Below are 21,425 nucleotides of genomic sequence, written 5' to 3' on the forward strand. Positions count from 1 at the left end.
ACAGGGTGATGCTTTGTCCCTGGCAAGCAGGCAATGCAAAGAGAATTCAAATGGCTTCACTCCCTCCTGCTGTTCTCCACTCCATTTGCTGCTCTGGCCATCCCTCATTTGCTCTTGGCTAGGTTGTGATTCCTGCCTTCCAGCTGGAAAGGGAAGGTGGCGACTTCCTGCCCACCTGCTGCTCCTGATATTCAGTGAGCAGTGATCCTGCCAGCACAGGATAAGCAAAAGCACGAGGCAGCTTTGGTGTCTGCCCCTCCAAACCGGCAGGACACGGGGATGGCAGCACTGTCACACCAGAGAGCAGCAGACAGGCAAGCTCATGACTAGACAGAAAGCAAACTGCTGGACTCAGCCCACCCCGTGCTTCAGATTTTAGAAGCCACAATTGTTTGTAATCAATGTGACAACACGTTCTTGCCTCTGCTAATTGAGTTACATCTTCCTATTTCTCTCTTGATCTGAGCAGCACAAGCACTCTGTATCACTCACTGGGGTCACCCAAGAAAAGTGGGGGAGAAATGACAAACAAATCCAGCACCCCAAGCTTTTCATCAGTGAACTGAGAGTGCCATTTCTCCCTTCCTTCCAGTAAATCTTAAAGAGGTGTAATGGCAATGGAACAACTTTGCTTCACACTCATGAAAAGAAAGGACACAGCCTGCTCTCTTGCCTCTGGGTAATAAATACTGAGGTCCAAGTGAAGCAGCACAGATGAAGAATGTGACAAATTGGATGGACTAAACACTAAAGCCAGGCTGTAAAGGGGATGGTCAGATCCAGTCAGCGAAGCAGCACTGGGGACAGGAAGGTAATGGAGGTGCTCACAGCCTGAAATAGGCTGTTCTATGAGCTGCTCATGGCGTGTGTGAGACCCCCCACCCCTGGGAGCAGCTGAGAGGAAAATGGACACAGCTGCCTGCAAGACCAACCTGACCAGACACACAGGAAGGCAAAGTGCTTCCTCCAGCTCCTACACTCTCCCAGAGCAGTGAAGCACTCCAGGAGATGCTGAATCGCCCCAAATGCAAAAGGGCTGGTGAAGGAGCACTGGCAGTGCTGGTGAGGAGCAGTTCCAGTGCTGCCCAGTTCTCCCAGAACACTGGGGTTGGAGCACTCCTGCAACACCCTGACACAGGGATTTCAGACCCAGACTGGGAAACTAAACCACCAGCACCAGTAATGTGTAGTCAGGAGACCTGATTTTGTCTATAATTATCATGACAGTAAAATTAGTGGTGCAAAACATCTAATTGTCACATCCAGGGTACTTTATACTCCCACTGTCTATAGGAAACTAAACCCCGTTACTTTCTGTTCCACTTGTGACCCAGCACGCAATTCAGCATCAGATTTCTTTCCCTGTACTTCCTTCATTCACAAAGGCCAAAAATATTTCAATGTTTTAATTGGCAAAAATACCTCAATAGTTACTGATTCTACGCCGCTTTGTACTATATTTAGCAACAAATCTATACTGAGGTGAATTTGGCCCCACTGCCTGTGGGAGCACCACACTTTTTCTGCCACCACCCTCACAGCTTCTCATGGCTTCAGTGGGGCCTTTCCTCTTTTTGCAGTGTAACCCCACAGGCAGATGTGGGATTGGGGCTGTCTGAACCTCTGCCCTATTTGCACAGTCCAATATTCCTGCTGGCTCCGTGCAGTTTTCTTTTTTGGCGCTGCCCTCACAGGTAACACAATTACGTTAACAAGCCTCTCCTTCTAAAGAACTCCTGTGTTCCTCTTCATCACCCCGAGACACACTTCCAGTCACTTCTAATCTCTCCCCAGCAGGTCATTTCTGGCAGATTGCACGAGTGCAAAGGAGAGCTGTGCCTCACCAGCGAATTCAAATGCCTGTTCCATGGATTCTGCTTCCGAGGGTGTGGGTGGGAGGAGTGAAGCACGCAGGGTGTGCTGAGCAGTGTGGGTTTTGCAGCTCCTCCACACACCCCAGTGCAACCAGCAGCACCAGATCCCACGGCTGGGAGGGTTGTGTGCTGCAGCTCCCCTGCTCCAGACTGAGCTCCCCACTCAGGAGGTCCCCAGCTGAAGTCCCAAAGTGTCAGCCAAGATGGCAACATATCTTTTAAACAAACCCTGAAGAGAAGCCCCTACCTCTCCTCTAAAAGCCACTGAAAGCCACTGTCCACCTACAAAAAAATTCATATCACATTCTAAGATTTGTATGCTGCTCAGAACTGAGAACACAGGATGATTCAACACTGCCTCCAATGAAATGTATTCTTTCTGTGAGGAAAAAAAAAAGATCCTCTTTGAAAGGGTTTTCATAATTCTATGGAAAATTGCTAACACCCAAATAAAATATAAAAATATATTTTGCATCAACTGATGTAAAAAGAAATTACCACCCTTATTGTGGTTTTAAGCATGACTGCTATGAAACTTGCTGTTGGTTTGGCCCAGTAAAGAGAAAGAAATAGAGAAGCCAGCTTAAAATACATTTTCTTTAAGGCTACAAGAGAAATGTAAATTCTTAGAGATTGTTTTGGACTTCTAAACTAGTTAGAAAAAGGCACTGGGCTGATATATTCTCTGCCTCCTTGGATTCACTCATCTTTCATCTCCATCACTGCATTGCAGACTAGAAGCACTGCTATTTTTTTTGACAACATTCTCATTTTTCCAGCTTCCAAGAAATCTCTAGACAGGGATTGTCGGTTCTAATTATGCAGCTCGTGCTGCAGCAACAGGTGGCTACCAAAGACTCAGAAATTACACTTTCACCTTTGCAAGTGGATGACAAAGTTTGGCCCGTGGCCTTGACAAAAAAACAGCCATAGAGGAGGGAAGGCAGTCACGTGGAACTGGGAAGGGCTGGTTATGTTGGCTCCTCTTCCCAAACTTGTGTGCACCTGGGCTGACTGCGGGCACACCAATCCTCAGGCTGGGAGATCTGGAGAGATTTACAACATACCCAACCAGCTGAGCACTTCAAGCAACTGAGTTACGTTTGTCTGATACTGTGCCCACAGAATTTACCTCCATATCCTCCTCCAGAGACTACAGCATTGGGTAGACTCACTAGCTTGGTTATTTCTGTGCCATAAACCATGCCATGACACCCACACCACAGCCATGTCCCATCTCTAGCCCTCCAGCAACAAACTGGATTGGATGCTCAAGCATCCAGTCTTTAGTAGAGCCGTTTTCCATCTGCCAAGGGTGACTTTTCTTTGACTCTGGTAAGCTTTGAACCCACCCTAAATGGCCAGCACTTCTTCCCTCAAACAAGAAGTGTCCTGCTCTTCTAATATCCTTCCAAACCATAATGGGTTATACATAAATTTTAATCAGGGACACCACTGAGAACTGATCTGACCCAAACCAAGCACGAGACAAGACCTCCACAGACTTAAAGGAGGTGAGAGTTACACAGGAGAAGTGACTGAAAAGACCCTGCAGTGAGAAGAGAATGCCAAGATGAAAGGAGGGGAGTTTGAACTCTTCAGGGCTCTCAGACTTCAGTGTCCCACAAGACCTAGATCTGCAGGCAACAACCTGAGCTAAGCCACGTCTGTACTGAACAGAACAATTGACCAAACGCTTCTGAAATCACTTGTGTAACTGAGACACCATCCCGAGCAAGGGCACTGCACTGCAGTCCCTTCAACACAGGCAAAAGGAGATGAAATATGTTTAGCAGTGGCAGACTTCAGTGCTACAAGGACAAAGAGACTTCCATCTTGGTAATAGGATGACTTCAAAGAGTTTTAAGGATCCAGCTCTCTTTCTGATAGAGAGTTTGCCCAGGAAGAGTCTAGTTCTAGTCCTCTGGCAAGTATTCAGATATCCAACATCAGCACTTCGAAGAAAAAGGAAGAATCTGCTGCCATGTACATATATTCATACATGCATGCCAGGCTCTGGAAAGTTGGCCAACACTCTGAAGTGACAGGAGAAAAATAATGCCACAGCAAAGCACGAAAAATTTCTCAAAGACATTTATGCCTTTTTAAGCCAAAAATCACTAGCAGAGAAGCAAATATAAGCAGGATTGTGCTCCAACAGCAGAGCAGCAGCCACAATAGACAAGTGCCAGATGAAAGCTGGCACCAGCCAACACGGACAGGCTGAAATGCCAGGGAATGTTTTCCAAACAACACTTGCTGTAAAAGCGACTGCAAAGTTTGTACTGGAATGCGAGAGAGCATCCTCCCCCACTGGAGGTGTGGGCAGGGATGCTGAGCAAGGAGGGGATTTCTGTCCTCTCCTAACCCACCAACACAACCTTCTCTTCCCCAGTTGCCCGTTTCTGGACAACTGGAGTTCCCACACCCTGCAGAGCAGGGGTGGCTGTGGGCTCTGACACACGGGGGTCACGCTGTGGCCACGCCTGTGTGAGTGGCAGCAGATTGTCGTGCCTGGAGTCGATGCACTGCCTGACACACCTGTTTTTAACAAACTCCTCTCTGCAGCTTGGCTGCCATCAGTCCAGCTCCCAAATATCCCACAGGCTGGGCAGCAGCACTGTTTCCATCAGGCTCAAAGGAAACTCTCATCATCATTCCAAAATGCCTCCCACCATCTGCAAACACCTCTGCTGTTATTGCTTACCTTTCATTTTACATCTCTAAACAAGTCCCTGGTGGTGGTGCTGAGCTGAACCCAGGCTCCTCCAGCATCTCTCTGGGGACAGAAATAATCCAAAACCACTTGCTCCCCACCGCAAACAGAGGTCATTATTTTGACAAATTACTTAAATCTCTCTCAGTCAGCAACGAGGACCCTGAATTATTCAGCATGCATCTGTCTTTTCCCCTTACAAAAATGGCCTGTGAAGCAATAAGTGTATTTCACTTGAACCACTTCTGAAAGATGTAAGACAGTTTGGGTTCACTCCAGTGCCCCTTGAAGTCAATGGGAGTCTTTCATTTAATTTTCATTTAATTAATTTCATTAAATTTGCAGATGATGCCAAGCTGGGAGGGGTTGTAAGTTCTCCGGAGAACAAGATCGGAATTTAAAATGATCTTGATAGTGTAGAGAATTGTCTGAAATAAATAGATGAGATTCAAGAAAGGTAAGAGCAAAGTATAAAGTTGGATAAAAACAATTAATTGCAGGATGGGGGAAGATTGGCCTGGTGACATCAGGGAAGAAAAGCATTTGAACTAGAAAGGATCTGACTAGAAAGCCTCGAAACTCTAGGGATCATTGGAGACTGCAAGATGATAATTACCAACTGCAGTAATATTTAAGATCTGTTTAGACAAAGGACTTTCAGGAATGTTTTCCACAGCTGCAAATATTGTTCCTTTCATCTCAGTTTGAAAATTTCAGTGATTTTTAAGCCATATATTGTGATACATGATGCACAACTTTTCCTGTCTGTAGTCCACTGCATGTTATCTACAAGGAACATGGGGAAATTTGGGGTGAAAAGAGAAACAAGCATTTCATCTTTGCTCCTCAGATTCAATATTGATCAGAAAAGCAAAAGCAGGTCCTGCTGTACTGGAAGATATGTTTTTCAAGAGAACAGGCAGAACAACACAGCCCCTGTGAAAGCCACCCCTCCCAGCCCCTCTGAACCTCCAGACACGAGACAAAAGCAGTGCTCAGCACCCTTTCCGAGGACCTGGAGGGAACTCAAGTCCAGCAACATAATTTACGTTGCTGGGATGCAATTAGATAAGTCTGCACAAAGTAAATGTTATTTCAAAGTTTCTCCTTTCCTTGTAAGATGTGATAAAATGCTAAGCATGTTGTTCTCACCTGTATTTCTAGCATTAGTGGTGATAATTTACATCACTTTGTGAAGCATTCTGATGTGCAAGACAAGCCACTGCCTCAAAAATTGATCACATTTTGTTAAATCAAGAAGACTCAAGGAAAAAAACACCACATATTAAAAAAGATGGAAGCAAAGGCATCCTGTTTTCCTCAGACAGCTAAACAAAAGCCTGTTTTAGGACCAGTGAAATTACTATGGATCAATACTGTTTCATTTCTGTGTCTCTTTCTTTGCACAGTCAAGTAAAATAACAGCAACAATGGCAGTGATGATGAACATTTTATACTTGAACTACTCCCATTATCCAACAGCATTTTAGCCTTTTGCAAAAAAAACCCTCCTGACAACACTTTGTAAAGCACATCATAGTGAAGCCTCAGTGTTTATGACATAAATGTGTGCCTCTGCATGCATTTTTTCATATAAATACTCATGTATATAGTATAGGTATTATTATCTTCATTGTGTGGCTGAAGGAATTAACTGTTTATGAAGCTTTCCCATGGCCACAAAGTGCTGGGGAATGTTATCTGCAAATGCTGCCTGGGATGAGAGATGAAGTCTCATTACTCTGAGGTTTGAGAATAATCAACCAAACAACAAAAATAACTACATTTAGCATAAATAGGAGAGCCAGGCCAGAAACATTTCCTCTCACAGACATAGTCTAGGAAAAAAAAAGGAAATCATTAAACAAACCTCACACTTGTGGAATGGATAGGAGTCCAGGTGAGGACTGAAGAGATGCAGTTTCTATTTCATCTCTGCCATTTGACCTCATAAAAGGTTTGTTTGTTGTGTTTTTTTTGTTTGTTTTTTGGGTTTTGTTTTGTTGTTGTTTTGTTTGTTTGTGTTTTTTTTCCTGCTCTTTCTGTTCATTCATGAATGTTTTATTCATGGCTGTTTGGGCTGTCACAGGACAGTCTCTGGTGAGGAACTGCAGGTTCTGGGCACCGAGACTCAGCGCTGTTGGGAGGTGCAGGTGCTTTCGTAATATAAAGGTACTAAAAGAGACAGCAACAACCATGGCAAGAGCAACCATCTCTGTGTGCCTCCAGCCCTCACAGAGCACAAGGCAACAGACCAGATATGTGGGATTTAGGCTCTGATGTGCTTGGGTCCAATAGTCAGCCAAGCAGAGACAGCTCTTTAAACGTGCTCAGGGTCAATATAAGATTAGAAAAACATCGGCTTTTCTCCCCATAACCAAAGGGGAAGCCAAACAGTGCCCTAGCTCTCAACCTGTCAGCCCCAGGCAGATAATGGGGTGATGTGGAAGGGCAGCCAGGTGCCATTTGGCCTGCAAGGGCAGAGCAGTTGATCTTGCTGCCAACCTGAGCACGCAGCTCCTCCAAGCTTCCTCTCACTTTCAAAGAAATGGCAGGAGGAACACATTCAATAAAACATTTCAAGAGCTGGTTTCAGTGGGGGTAGGGAATAGAAGATGGAGGAGGATAATTTGAAAGCATTTTGTAAGATTTTAGCTGCTTGTTCCCTACTGCCTCTTATGGGAGTCGTGCTGCTTTGATCTTCCAAATGCTTTCACACTCCTTCCATCCTGACAACGTATCTATTTACTGTGGAATTGAGGTGAGTCCTGAAGTTTGATACCTGAACTATCTTAAAAAAAAAAACAAGAAGAAAGAATAGCCAGATTATGACAGAGACTCCATCTGAAAGCAAACTGCCCTGTTGTATCAACACATCTTGCTCATTCTCGGTGTTTAGGAACCGATGATGTTGATAACAAAGCCTCATAACTGATCAAGAAGCCCTGACGAAGCTGATGAAGCTGCACTGCATGTGAAGACACCAGGGTACAGGGGCTACAGGAATGAGCAGGGTTGGGTCTGTGTGCTCAGTGCCCGGATCTCTTCCAGCAAACTCCTGTTTAGAGCTTTCTGACAAATCCTGGACACTTAATGGGACGACTGTACCAGCCAGCAGCTCGTGTCTCCCTTACAGGTTGGAAGAAACAGGGCTTAAGAAATCCCAGGAAGGTAAGAGGGGTAGTTTTTACAGCCAGGCTCTCCAGGAATTGCTCATTCAGGAGTTAGGTGGATACAGGGAGCGTTTCACTCCATCCCAGGGTACACAAGGGACACAGCAGTGCAGCCTGTCACATCTCTGGCATTTCACAGACACACTTGCTCTTTTGTAAAGACCTCATGGCCAAAACCCAGCAACGCTCACGCATTAAGTGTCGGTGCTGTGCCAGACATGCTCAGCCTTTAGTGCTTCACTTATGCTAATCCACAAGTCCCTGCATAAGCATTCCCTGGCCTACCTTGCAGGCACCTGGAGCAGCTGGGCAGCTGCACCCTCTCCTCTTGGTTTCCAGATGACATGAATAAACAGGGCAGCTCAGCCATATGCGAAGTTCCCTGGAAAAATGTACACGATTGACCCAAGCTCTCGGCACAGCTGGCTGGCAGGAGCTCACCCTGGTTTTATCCTTCCCGCTCACAGTGGGCTCAGTCAACAGCTGAGGACAAGGGCTGAGTATTACTGGGATCACTCTGAGCTCATCCTGGTGCTGCAGCTCCAGCTGCTCTGGAATGCCTGTGCCATCACTGAGTTGTGCTCAACTTCAGGACCTCCTCTGAAAGAAGTGTTGTGTATCTGATGAGTGTCACTCACCCCTTCCCAGGCACAGTAAGACTGAGAAGGAGGGAGCCCTTTGCCTGGTGTGGCCCTCAGCAGGCTCCACAAAGCGTTCCAAACTTCTCCAGGAATTACTTGTGAGATTTTCAGGTGAGCTGTTAAACTCCCCCTCAGGTGAACAAGGGTTGTCTGCCTCAGGGAGATGCTGAGGGACTCACTAAGATTATTCAGATTTTTTTTTTTTTTTTCAGAAGGAGAGGTAATCCCCACCATGAAAAATCAGGTTATAAGAAGAGAAAAGCTGATTACAGGATGTGTACAGTTCCTCCCTGGGCTCTTCTCTGCTGTGTCTCACCCAATCTCTGTGTATGGATCTGAATATTTCACTGGGCTGAGACACAGCAGTGAAGAAGAGGGTCCCAAAGCCTTTTCTTGTAATTTGTTTGAATAGCAGGACTTCTGAACACAGAGAAATGGAAAACAAAGATGTGATATTAAGAACAGAACTATGACTGCTGCAGTTCTCAGTGGGGAGTTATCCATACCTTTAGGAGTGCTGGGGATGAAACTGCACTTCAAACTTTTTGGCTTGCAAACTAAAAAAAGTGTTGTTCTAATCACCCTCAGACATTCAGGAGATCTCAGCACAGTTTCATCTGGATCTTTGAGCCTTCCTCCCTCACACACGTGCAGACAAAGGGAGATTTTCATTCCTTTGCAGTCAGAGATGGATAGGTATGAATCCTGAAGGGCTTCCACAAGCTAAACCCAATCTTTCCACATTAGCAGACACTTAGATGGAGGTGCCACCCACACATGGCATCTGTATCTGTCCTACCTGCTTTTTGTAAAACAAACCATCCACAGAAGCAGCCTGGACAACTCATTTCACCAGGAGTGCTTTCTTCCAAATCCTCACAGCTGGCTAGCATGGAAATATCACTATTTGGGCTCTTTGGATTACAGCAATTCCTTCATTGTATATCTTCTGACCAAATTTATGAGCAAAGGTCATTTTCCAATGGATGGACCCATGCAAGCTTTTTTGTCTTTTGCACAACTCCTTAATACATCAGGTGTGTACTGCAAAAGCAAGTTTCCTTGTACTATATTATTATTCCTCATACAGTTTTAGAGTTCATCTACTTTAAGCAAATCTGGCTGTTTCAGCTAAAAGTTGTGCAGCCTTAGGCATTTTTTATCAGATGAGCAGACGATCTTTTTTACACCTTGAGTTTCTGGCTTTCATATCTTTCATTACATCAATCTCCCTTTCATGATCTGTATTTATACCAATGCCCAATTCTATTACAACTCTCTCTTCTGCTCTCTCAAGTTGCTCTATTATCCTTTTTTTTGGGGTCTGTAATATCATTTCAGTGGCTAACTCATAGGCTGTCACTTCACATTTAGGAACTGAAACTTGAATGTGCATTATTACTTTATTTTTACGAAAACCCATGATAACTAATGCAGTGATTCAATTTCTACCAGGAGGCTTTTTGTTTGGTTTCCTATTTGCCCTCTAACCTCCATCCCTCCAAACAAACTTTTACATCTCTATTTACACATCGGGATCATTACAGTTCCTTTCATCTCCCTGCCTCTGTGTCTTCAGGAGATATAATGGATTTAGGCAGGAGTTTAATTAGAAACTGCTCTTTTCTGCATTTCAGGCTGCATTTCACGTGAAAGGGTAAAATATGCCTCTAACAGATGACAGACATGATGTCAGGCCCCAGAAGCCCCAGGCTGGCTAGGTAAGTTTTAGTGGAACAGACAATTAGGCAGTGGGAGATCACGGTGCTGCCCCCATCCCCAGGAAAGCCAGCATTCATTTTACTGTGGTTTAGATCTTTGCAAGAGAATCACCCTCAGCAGTTTGCCTCTATTTCACAATGACACCCGTGCAGGCACGATCAGATTGTTTTCAGCAAGGTCTTTCCTTGTTTTCTTTCTTCAATAAGCAGGGAGTATCTCAGAGTTAACATCTCAGAGATACACTCTGGTCAGTCTGCTCTGGCCTCCTGCACTCCTGTCATGCTATGAAGAGGAAAGAAAACATTATGAGGCTTTTCCACTTACAGATAACTGGACTGGTCAGTGCAGGGTCAGCTCCTAACAAAAGAGCCAAGCTGGGGCTGTTCTCAGGGAGAGAAAACATTCCAAACTCCAGAAAGGTCTGTCTGAGTGATGCTCTCATTATGATTCTATGATTAAAACTCATTAAAACTTAGGGCAGCCCTGAAGCACCCATGAAATCTGCCACCAGCAAACTGGCCCGCACAGGAACTGGGTTCCAGAAGACATAAATTGTGTTTCTCAGTTCCAACCTGTGCACTGCAGATACCAGGTGGGGCTGAACAGAGAACTTTGCACCTGAAAGCTTTACAAAAGGAAAATGGAACTATAGCAGAGTAGTAGGTCTGAGGATTCAGCAGAGTTTTCTATACTGAGAGCTTTTCTTCTCTGGGGTTGGTGGACTTCACCTGCTCACTGCCAGACCTTGGCAGGGATGGTTCAGATTTCATCCTGATCATGCACTTAAACTGATCTCTTGAATTATGTTATCCAGTGGAACCTGGAGTTGAGTGCCCAGCTCCCATTACACTACACAGGCTCAGTGACCTTAAAGCACATTGAAAACCTCAGCCTTACAATCAAGATGTTTTTAGATCCTTTCACTAAAAAAAAAAAAAAAAGAGTCTGACATACCAGACAAAACCAATTCTTACCAAATCTGGGGAAGCCATTGTAAAATAAGGGGTAGCTTATGGCTAAAGAAAGGATTAACGTTGTCTTGACATATTGTACCAACCTCTGCCAAAAGTACATCATTAAAGATAATTCTCTAAACTAGAAGCTTGTAAACAGCTGACCATTTCACCCTTGGTAGTGTGTAAACTCATCTTTTGCTGATGACTGAGTGGGAAAGAGAGCAAGACCCTTCCACTGGGGATCCCCCTTCCACCAGCACTAGAACAGATTGTTTCTTCATTGTTTCCTGTGCTGTTGAATTGTGGAAGTCCATTCCAAGCTAATGTGATTCTGGGATCATCATATTCATTCACGTTCCCTAATAATTTCTTTTCTGCAGTTTTCCTGGCTTGAGCACACAAATGTCTCATTTTATCCACTCAGTTTTCTCAGAAACCCAACAACAACAAAACCACCAACCAGCCCGTGAAGAAAACTCTGATCAGTAATTAGCCTTGCTGGAGACCAGATGATAACTGTCAGATCTGGGTACTGAAGCACAGGATGGGGTTAATCACACCTCCACACAGCTTTCCTGGCAGCCTGGGCTCCAAAGAAATGAGTATCAATGAATGTTCCCCAGCTGAATCTGCTTAGAGAAGGGAGAGGGGAGATGAGATTAGACACACACATTGTTTAACCTGGGAACAAAGGGCAGAATCTGGAAAACTACTTGTCAAGGTGTCTTCAAAAATTAGCATAGTACATACAACTGTACTGCCAGAGGGGCTGTTTCTTATCCCATCTGCAGGCCTGTGTGAAATCCTTGTGATGAAATTCTCAGCCCCAGGGAAACAGCGGCTTTCAAGATTTGTTACAAGCTTGAAACTCAGCTCAGCATCATCAAAATGTGTGAAGAACTTTCAAGGAAACACGGGCTGACTTATGGCCGTGTCTCTGAAGCAACAGAAATTGGCTCTGGCTGATCTTTGCTTTCAGCACGAAGCTGATGCCAAACTAAACCACCCAGTGACGGTGAGAGCTGTGCTCAGACACAAACAATTTCCCAAGAAGGAACAGACTTTCTCTTCTCTTCATCAAATAAAGTGCAGAGCAATCCCATTAACTACACTGGGTTAACTCTGGATTTTCAGTGGCAGAAATGAGACCCAATCATTAACAGAAATTATATTTGCGCCTGTGAGACAGGCCCTGCTTTTTTTTTTTTTTATCTTTTAGTGACAGTCAAGTGCAACTAAGATAATGCTCACAGACAATGCATAAAATGTAGTTTAGTCCCATCCATTGTGCCTTCAGATGCCTTGTCACCAGGGCAAATGATACTTTCCTTCATTACTGAAGTTTCACTTCTCCCTCTCTGGCTGTGAGTAGAATGAAATGGAGCATGTAATGGAACGTCATATTCATAGATTTCATTTTGCTATCAGCTCCAGGTCTGTACAAAAATCTCAAACACTGCCACAGCCCTGCACATGCTCCCAAACTCTACAAGAACTTGCTGAAGGCACTCAGATCCTGAAGTGTAAAGGAGATGCCCTAAATTTACTCAAACAAAACCCGTTTACAGCTGCAAAATAATTACCTGCTTGCAAATAATCACATTATTTTTAATAGTTATTATATGGAAGAGATTACATAAATAGGGAGAAAGTATCAGCTTTCTGTAATACCCACCTGCTCTAAATACACAGTTACATTTTTAACTAAAATTGAAGAGCCATTAAAGCCACTTTTTGTAGGTGCTTAGGTTTCTAATTTGCAATTAAATTGATTGGATTTGAATGCCTAAATGGATTCAGAAATCGGGCTTAGCATCCAACAACAAGATGATGCTGCAAACTAAGGCTGAAACAGGAAAGTTGCTCAGCATTTCCATGGGTAGCTGACGTGGGAAAAACAATTGCACTGGTGTGTCCTACAAACAAACATAACACCTGAGCCACAGTCTTGGAAAAGGCAACAGATCAGATTCTATCTGAATCTCACCTTGCCCAAGTCAATTCATTTAGCTTGTGGCCTGGTGTACAAAGTCCTTGCCCTTTAAGATTCAGGCAAAGAGGGTTACATGCTTGCTTCAAAAAAGGTCCTAGAAAGGAACGCAAAACGGACCAGACAGGGAATAAAAGAGAAGGAATCTTCAGTCAGCCAACCTGCACAGACTCGGTTACATAAGAAGTCTGAAAAGATTTCTAAATCCTTCCTCACTCAGTCACCAATATTTTATCATGATAGTATTTTGTATGGGCTGTGATTGATTAAGTTAAATTTAACAGCAGTGTTTCCTAAAGACTCTGTGCTCTGGCCTAGTTAGGGTAATGTACATTGTTAACAATCATAATGATAACGCTTACACAGTACATTTCATGTAAAGATCTCCAAGCATTTTTTTTAAGGATTTAGTATTAATGCCCTTTATCTGTCAGGGTAATTCAGAACCATTATACATCCCTTTGTATGTATCTATGCTGAGACAGATCAAATAAAGGACATGCCAGGGACCACAAGAGCACACCGATGTCACAGCTGAAAGCACACACCAGAGCTCACACTATCACCAGCACAGTTCAGTGCAGCATCTGAAAGACCAGCCAATGGTCTATCTAATTGTTATTCAGTCTTATTAAGGGAGAGATGAAAATCAAGTGTCTGAGCCCTTATTAGAACCTGTAATGCCCAAAATCCCATGCCAGGTTCAACCATTAGAATGCGCTTCCTTTCTTCATTACCAACAAAGAGAGAACAAGACACCATCAAAAATGTAGGCTCATTATGCCCTTTCCCCCTCTTACCCTTCCCAACACAAAAGGCCTCCCCTTTTCCTTCATATCTGTATGTCCAGAATAAGCCCCTTCTTCTTCCAATTGTCTCTCAGGACTCCAGGAGTCCAACAACTATTTCACAGCTGATATTCAGGATACTTCAGATCCGACCAACAGTTTCCCTGCTATCTCCACATCATGAGCCTCATTCTCAGCTAATACTGATACAGTCCTCATAGAGCCATAGGATTTGAGCATATTTAAAGCAGCTGAAAATATCTTGTTACATGTATTTTTATTTTAGTAAGACCAACCCCTTCCACAGATAAGACAATATCTGGACAGTCCTGCAAATGATAAGCAAAAAGCAAAGTCATTTCGTGGCTATGGTGTATCTGATATGTCCAGAAAAATCCCAAGTTGGGCTGAGAAGACAGTAATTTATATGGCACATTGCAGGTTTTTACTGCGTGGTAACAAAGCAACACAGAGTTTTGTGTCATGATCTGGAGGACGGCTCAGAGCAGGCACAGAGAGCTATAAATACCTCCTCAGCTCAAAGGGAAGTGGCAGACGGTCACTGGAACTGAAAAACAGAGTTTTAAAGCTAAAGGGAACTTTAAAAGAGAAAGAAAATCACAATTTGTCGTGATTAATGCAAGTTCCTGTTTTGGAGACAGGAGTTACTGGATAATCTGAGCCCAGTTTGTATCATTTATATCAGTGCAACATCATTTGCACTGCTGGCTTAGCCCTGTGGAAGGAAGAAGGGAACTCATCTGTTCCTTGTTCCCTCACTACATTTTCTCTAGAGATCAACCAATCCCTTCTCACTGAGATGCTGGAGCACTTCTCAGTATTCTGGTTTTCAATGGTTCAGTTTTCAATGAGGTGGGATTTTGAAAGCAGCTAGAAACCCTAAGATCACTAATCCCCTTTGAAAGACAAGGGGATTTGGACATTGCCACACAAGAGTCTTCCACTGCACAAATCTGACCCTCAGAAATAGTTTGAGCCCCTTGGAAGAGCCTCACGATTGTTCCCGAGCATCTTCACTGGGGGGATTCACAGGCACAGGGCCGGAATGAGCCTTTCACAGGGGTGGTATCAGCCTGATGATGTGGCAGCAGGGAAATGCCTGTGCAAAGCCCTGATTTCACATGTCACTTAAGCAAATACTCAACAGAAAGAAGCTACTCCTGGCCACCCTGTCACCCTCAGCCACCGATTCCCACTCCAGTGTCACTTCTTTCCCAGCGCTGGCACAAGCACCGTGAGCATCTGAAATGAGCTCAGTCAGGGAGCTGAGCAGGCACACTCCTCATCCACCAAGAAAATAAATGGATTCATTTTCACTCAGCTGCACTCACAGGCAGCAGAGACAGGGATGGCAGCTCCCTGTCAGTTGGTTTTGAACAGCCCAGAATTGCATGTTAGGAATTGTTTAACGCATTAGGGACGTTCATCAGGCCCTTGTGGGTTCAGCAGATGATTAAATTTGCTCACACAGGTCCCCTCTGACATTGCTGTTCAGATATTTTTTAGATTTTGTCTCATCTTTTTTTTTATGGATATAGATATAGTTCTTCCAATAAAGGAAGAGAAATACCCACAAAGAGAGATTATCATCCCTGGCTCTACAGGAACACATATTCTTTCCCTTGAAGCACAAAGGGACATATTTCTGGTTATCTTCTGTAGAATTTTGAAGAAGTCTCAATTCAGGAATTATTTCGAATTTTTCCATTTACAGAGAAGTTTTGTATCTTATAAGCTTACAGCCTTTCATAAATGCAAAGGAAGTGCAGTCAACAGCGACTGTGGCAGTCACGCTGGGATTTTCAGTATGGATGATCACAAAAAAGGCAAATAATGCCACAGAAACCTTGTTACTTCTCAGGATTCACATCAGAATGATGAATTGGCAGAATATGAAAGAGACAAATCCAGCAACTTCAACAGCTTTAGGTGAGTTTCAGACAGTTCCTGGGAGGTGCAAGCCTGTTATATCAGTTCTACATTCAGAATTCATCTTTGCCACAGCTGCTTTTCATACCAGAGATGACTTAAGATCGTTCCTGCTCCCTTTAAAACCAACATCAACAGCACATGGACTGAACTCAACAGTTACTATTGCAACCTTTAGTTTGATAGTGCATTTTTCTGAGTCTGCCCTGTCTCCTGATTACTAGAAGAAAGCAGATGAAGTACTTTTTTTTCAAAGTTAACTTCATCCTGGGGTGAAAAGTTCACAGAGATTCCAATGTCAGGAGTGCTGAAACTGAGGTGAAATGACAGGACATGATTTCATCATTTACTATCAAGAGGAAATGTTTAGACATTGCAGAAAATAAAAACATACGTTTTTACATTTTACATTTGCTGACAAAGTTTTTTTTCAAGAGGGATCAAAATTTTTGGGGATGAAATAAGGCAGTTCTGCTGGGCAGAGAAATCACATCACATTGTGGAAAATCATCTCATGATCTTGATCTTCACCAAACCCTCAAGGCACAGATTTATTTTACCATTATTGGTTTAAACTTGAGAGATCACGGATGAACTGGGATTCTGCATAGTCTTGTTTTTAAATTTTTTATGTATCTTTGCAGTGCCTCCATTTGGAGCCCATGCCTTTGACCTGCAGCTGGGAGGGTTTTCCTTTCCAGCTGAAGATGTGTGCAATCAATGCATCCAAGAATGTGTTGTAAAAGGACTATCAAGTGGACTGCCACTGAAGTACGGTGGTGAAATCTGCAGCACTGGAACTGCCAATGCTCAGCTAAGGAGCAGATAAAACCCTGGACTCGATTATCTTCTCCCTTTGATTTTTTTTACTTTGTCACTCCACTGACTTTAGAAGAATTCAACTTCTCCCTGAAGTGCACCAGTGTAAGGAAGAAAAGGAACAGCTGTTAAAAGTTTAATGCTTTAAAACACTGTCTGCTTCAGGCTATTTTAAATGCTCTGGCACTTCAGGTTTTGCAAGGTCTGTCACTTGATTAAAAAGATGTTATTTTGCCACTGATAAAACCACACTAAGTGTTATTGAAAGATTTATTAGTCTGCAGTAATATTTTACAAATTGCCAAGTGTGCTGTGCTAATACACTCCAAAGTGAACAGGGCAGAGCAGCTGCCAAGCCTTCCCTTGACCAGCACTGACTCCCTCTCACGTAGCTGTGGCTGCAGTAGTTGCTTTCCAGCTCTCCAGGATCCTGGTAAACAGCAAGGAGGGATAAACACTCCTGCTTCGCTTCTCACGCAAAGCCAGAGGGATGAGACTCTGCAGAGCACAAGCACAAACGCCAGGCGACCACCCCACAGCCAGAACTGGCTGCAGAGCCTCGGGAAAGGGGAATTCAGAGGGAGAGGCCAGGCTGTAACACCCTGCACAGCCTCCCAGGTTGTGCAAAGGATGCCAGAAGGAACACCCTCCTTTCAGTCCTGCCCCAGCAGTTTGCTTGTAATGCAGGCACAAACTCTCTGCCTCCCCCTGGCATCCCTGCCTCAGAGCCAAGAGCACAAGATGCTCTGGAAGGAAATAAGCTGAAGGTATTTTGTTGGAAAGCCACACAAATTTGGATGATGTGCAGGTTTTGAATGGAGTCCTCTATAAAACACACAGAACAATATAAAAAGGGGACAGAGAGACTGCATCCTGTTCCCAGTGTTGGCACCATTCACTGTGTGACTTCTGGCAAGTGGCTTCTGGACAGAGCTGAGAATATAGAGGAATTTTTAGTTAACTGATCAAACAAAATGAACCTGAAGGTGTTTTCGTTTCAGGGTAACCAAAATGCAGATTTTCAATTAACTCATCAAACTGAAAACCCAGAGCACTGGGAAGCTTTGCTTTGGAGACTTCTAGGCTTTGTTGAGCCTTGAAAAAAAATTACCATTTTGAAATGAAAACATCTTTTCAAAATGAAAGATTAGAAGATGTTTATTTTTCCTTTTTCCTCATTCTTGACTTAAACAATCTTGAGAATTTGATCTCTATTAGCAAAAGACAAGAAAGTCTGCTCACCAATCTCTCTCTTTCCCATAAGGTCAGTAGGAGTTTTAACATCAGCTTCAACTTCAGAACTTTATAGCACTTTGAAATCCTCACCTTAACTTTTCTGTGCCATTTGTAAAACAGAGCCTATAACATGCCTCCCCTTTCTGGTGTGGTTACTCCGTCATGCTGGACCAAATAATTTCAGATAACCACTTGTCAATGAAGATATCATTTCAATGGACTACATTCTGTGCTGACTTATTCAACCAAGTTCAAGCAGGTGCAGTTTGGCAAAAAATGAGTCAGTCCAGAAATTGGTCCAGTTTTTAAAGTTCTTTGAAGTCTCAGATGAAAGAAGTGAGTAATAAATGTGGACCCTGAAAGGAAAAGAAGAACGAGGTATCCTCATTCTGCAAGGAAAATGAGCTTAACCTCTTCATTAATCAACACTAAAAAAACAGGAAGAAAAGCTAAGCCACAAAGACATAATCAATCTGTTAGATGCTACTTGACAGATGCACTGAAAAACAGCAACAATAAAGACCCAAAGAAAGATAATCTTAATCTTTATATTTCAATGGGCATCTTAAGCAGATTTTTTTTTTCCCCATTTTATATTCAGTACTCTAATTCCCAGAGAACAGAAACTCTAATTACAGTTGCTTGCTGAAGGCTGGCCAGTAATTACATATCTTTCTCTTCATTAGATGCCTGTGAACGAGGCTGGGTCTGAAACAGAGCAGGTAAACTGGAAACTCGGAGACACTTTTTCAATTAAGAGCTCACTTTAAACTGGCAACTCATTTTAATGCTGCTGAAACCTGCCCTCCCTGCTGCAGAGGAGGGAGCCCAGAATGTCCTGGCCTCTGGCTGGTGACAGCCTGGTTTGACAGACACACAAGCCTCTGTTAGTATATTCATGTCCTTGCATTTAATGACAGATACAGACTTTACTACTGCAACAACCTCTTTGCCAGGGCTGGAGCTGAGCACAATTTGCTGCAGAGTTATGTCAGAAAAAAAAGAACAACAAACCCCACATCCAATGAACAGGCCAAATGACTCTGATAAATTAGAACTTCAGAAAACAAAACCGATTTTTTTAAAAGTCTTCCAAATGATGTATTTGCTTTCAAAACCTTTTTTCCAGTTCACAAAAACAAACAAACAAACAAAACCCAAACCAAAACACAAAAACCAAAAAAAAAGCAGCTGTTGAGTTAGTGAGGTCTTAGTCCATTAACTTCCACAACACAAGGACCCCGAATAATTTCTTTCTGGTTTTAAATCTAGATTAAGTCCAACTGTTTGCTATATTTGGCAGATTTACCACATCCAAAAGGGCTTCATAGAAGCGAGAAAAGAGAAAAAGATTTCTATTAATACAGCCAGAAAGACACATTTAATCAGAAAATACCACCATGGTGGCTCTCCAGATAAATAGGAACCCTGAGCAGATTCTAAGCAGGAAACATAAAAAATGCTGGACTTTGAAATTTCTTGAGTTCATCTTGTATACAATAAATTATCATCACGGAATTACTTAAAGCAACTCCAGTGAGTGTAAAACCTGCAATTTTGGGGGAAAAGAAGTATCTTTAGAGACAGCTCAAGACAGATCACTTACTCCTCTACTCAGCTTTATTCTTCAATTACCCTGCTCTGAGTTGTCACTGTCTCATTAACATGAAACCACTAATCTTATAAGTATGTCTGAAACTCCCAACAGTTTCCCATGTGACAGTAACAACCAAGTAGCTACGCTCACCTGTGCCTAGAAAGGCAAAAAGTGCCCCCTGGGAAGAGCTTTTTTGAGGTAATGGGGCCTGGGGAGGCTCCGAGCTCTGTGAATCCAAATTAAAATGAACTTTAACAGGCAGAATGCTCAGCAATCCACTCAGCTCTGGGCTGAGGCAAAATTCCACGAAGGCCAAGTCCTCAATAAGGGGCAGTTCACAAAAGTTAATGGGATAACAGTGACTTCCAGCAGCTGGAGGGGTGGCCTGAAGTATTTGCAATCGTTTTGTGACATGCCAGTTATCTCACAAAAAAATTCGCTTTTAACATTTATTTGTGGCCGTGCCTCTCATTTCCTCTTCTCAAGTGACAGCCACAGGTGAGTTTGTGAGGAGGTAAAAGCTGCTGCAGACAAGCCAGCTTTTCTGTCACCCTGCTGGAATCCTCTCCACCTCATCTCCCACCGTCACCACTGCTGACTGTGCCCTTCCACCATCACTATCACATGTCAGTCATCAACCAGGAAGAGGGGAAATGCACAGGATTCCTTACAAGCTTTTTTTTTTTAGTAGTAGTAATATTGGTACCAGCTGAAAGCCTTCAAGAAGCACAAGTTTTCTCCAGGTTCCAGTCTGACCCTGTGACTTCAGTACTAAAAAGGCACTTAAAGGCATTTCTGCAAGATCTCACCTCACCACTGCCTAGGAAAGTCCACACTGAGTCACAGCTGAGAGGAGCAGCTTATTATTGCCTGGCATTTATCTTTCAGGAAGTTTGGGCCATTGAGCTGTTGTACAGAGTAAATCCATTAGCCAAGTGTCTTACCCAGTAGTTTCCAGTCCATGACTGGTGGCCAACACGCACCCTGGTAGCAATTATGACCAAAGAGAATGCCAAAAGTAAAGCTAATGGTGTTTGCAATAAACCAAATAGTTATATATCCAATTACAGGATATTTAGAAAGAGAAGAGACAAAAACTTCATTCAGCTCCTGTTCCAACTTGGCAAACCAACTTCAGAGGAATCACCTCCTCCACAACATCAACTGTCAATATTCCTGAACCTACACAGCCCACTTAATTGAAAAAGGTACAGTGAACCCTGAAAATATGTCAAAAGTGGGAAGTGTCTGACAATTCCAAGTATTTGACAAGCAGGATGGAAAATGTGTGGTTTTGTGTTTGGTTTGTTGCTTCACTGAACCAATCTATACAGCAATGATAGCAATAATAAACCTCTTTGTTCCAGCAGTAGAACAGTTAGGAAGATGAAAGAACTTGTCCCATTAGAGAGCACCACTGTTTTGCAGGGCCTCTGCCTTTGTGTAATGGAGCAGTGTGATCCTACCTTAATGACATCTTCATCTGATGATCTGCACTCCACAGATTCCAGGAGGTCAGTCACAGTCCCATCCTCTTCCACAGAAATCACTTTGACAGGGACAGCCACTGTTTTCCCAGTGAGAATAGCTGTATTCAGGATCTCTGCTTCCTAAGAGGGGAAAAAAAAAAAAAAAAGGCCCTTTAATTAATATATTTTGCTACTAATTCATTAACACCACCTAGATTCAGCTTTAATTCCTGATGGCTCTGCCAAGAACTGTTCCAAGTGCAGCAGGCAGGAAAGACAAACTTACTCCCTTCAGTTCTGAAACCAAACTCCTAGTTCTGATTGGGGGCTGATGAGCTTTTATCATGCCCTAATTGCCATTTCATGGTACTCATCAAGAGCCAAAGCCACCTGACACCCCAGGGGTGACCCTGCACCACACAAACAAGATGCACCTTGCATTTAGCAGTATGGAAATCTCCACCCTGAGGAGCTCACCAATGATCTTGCTGATC

General features: G+C 43.4%; 1 protein-coding gene across 1 annotated transcript in view; it reads right to left on the reverse strand.

Moving 5' to 3' along the window:
• The window catches only part of TMEM132D (transmembrane protein 132D), a 218,906-nt gene that overhangs the window by 17,137 nt on the left and 180,344 nt on the right, over nucleotides 1-21,425 (reverse strand). Inside the window, exon 5 of the mRNA XM_050318695.1 lies at nucleotides 20,929-21,072. Coding sequence (XP_050174652.1) covers nucleotides 20,929-21,072 — 144 coding nt within the window. The remainder of the gene's footprint in view (nucleotides 1-20,928; nucleotides 21,073-21,425) is intronic.

Source organism: Myiozetetes cayanensis, unplaced genomic scaffold (assembly GCF_022539395.1).
Source record: "Myiozetetes cayanensis isolate MyiCay16 unplaced genomic scaffold, myiCay2020 scf21, whole genome shotgun sequence".
NCBI lineage: Eukaryota > Metazoa > Chordata > Aves > Passeriformes > Tyrannidae > Myiozetetes > Myiozetetes cayanensis.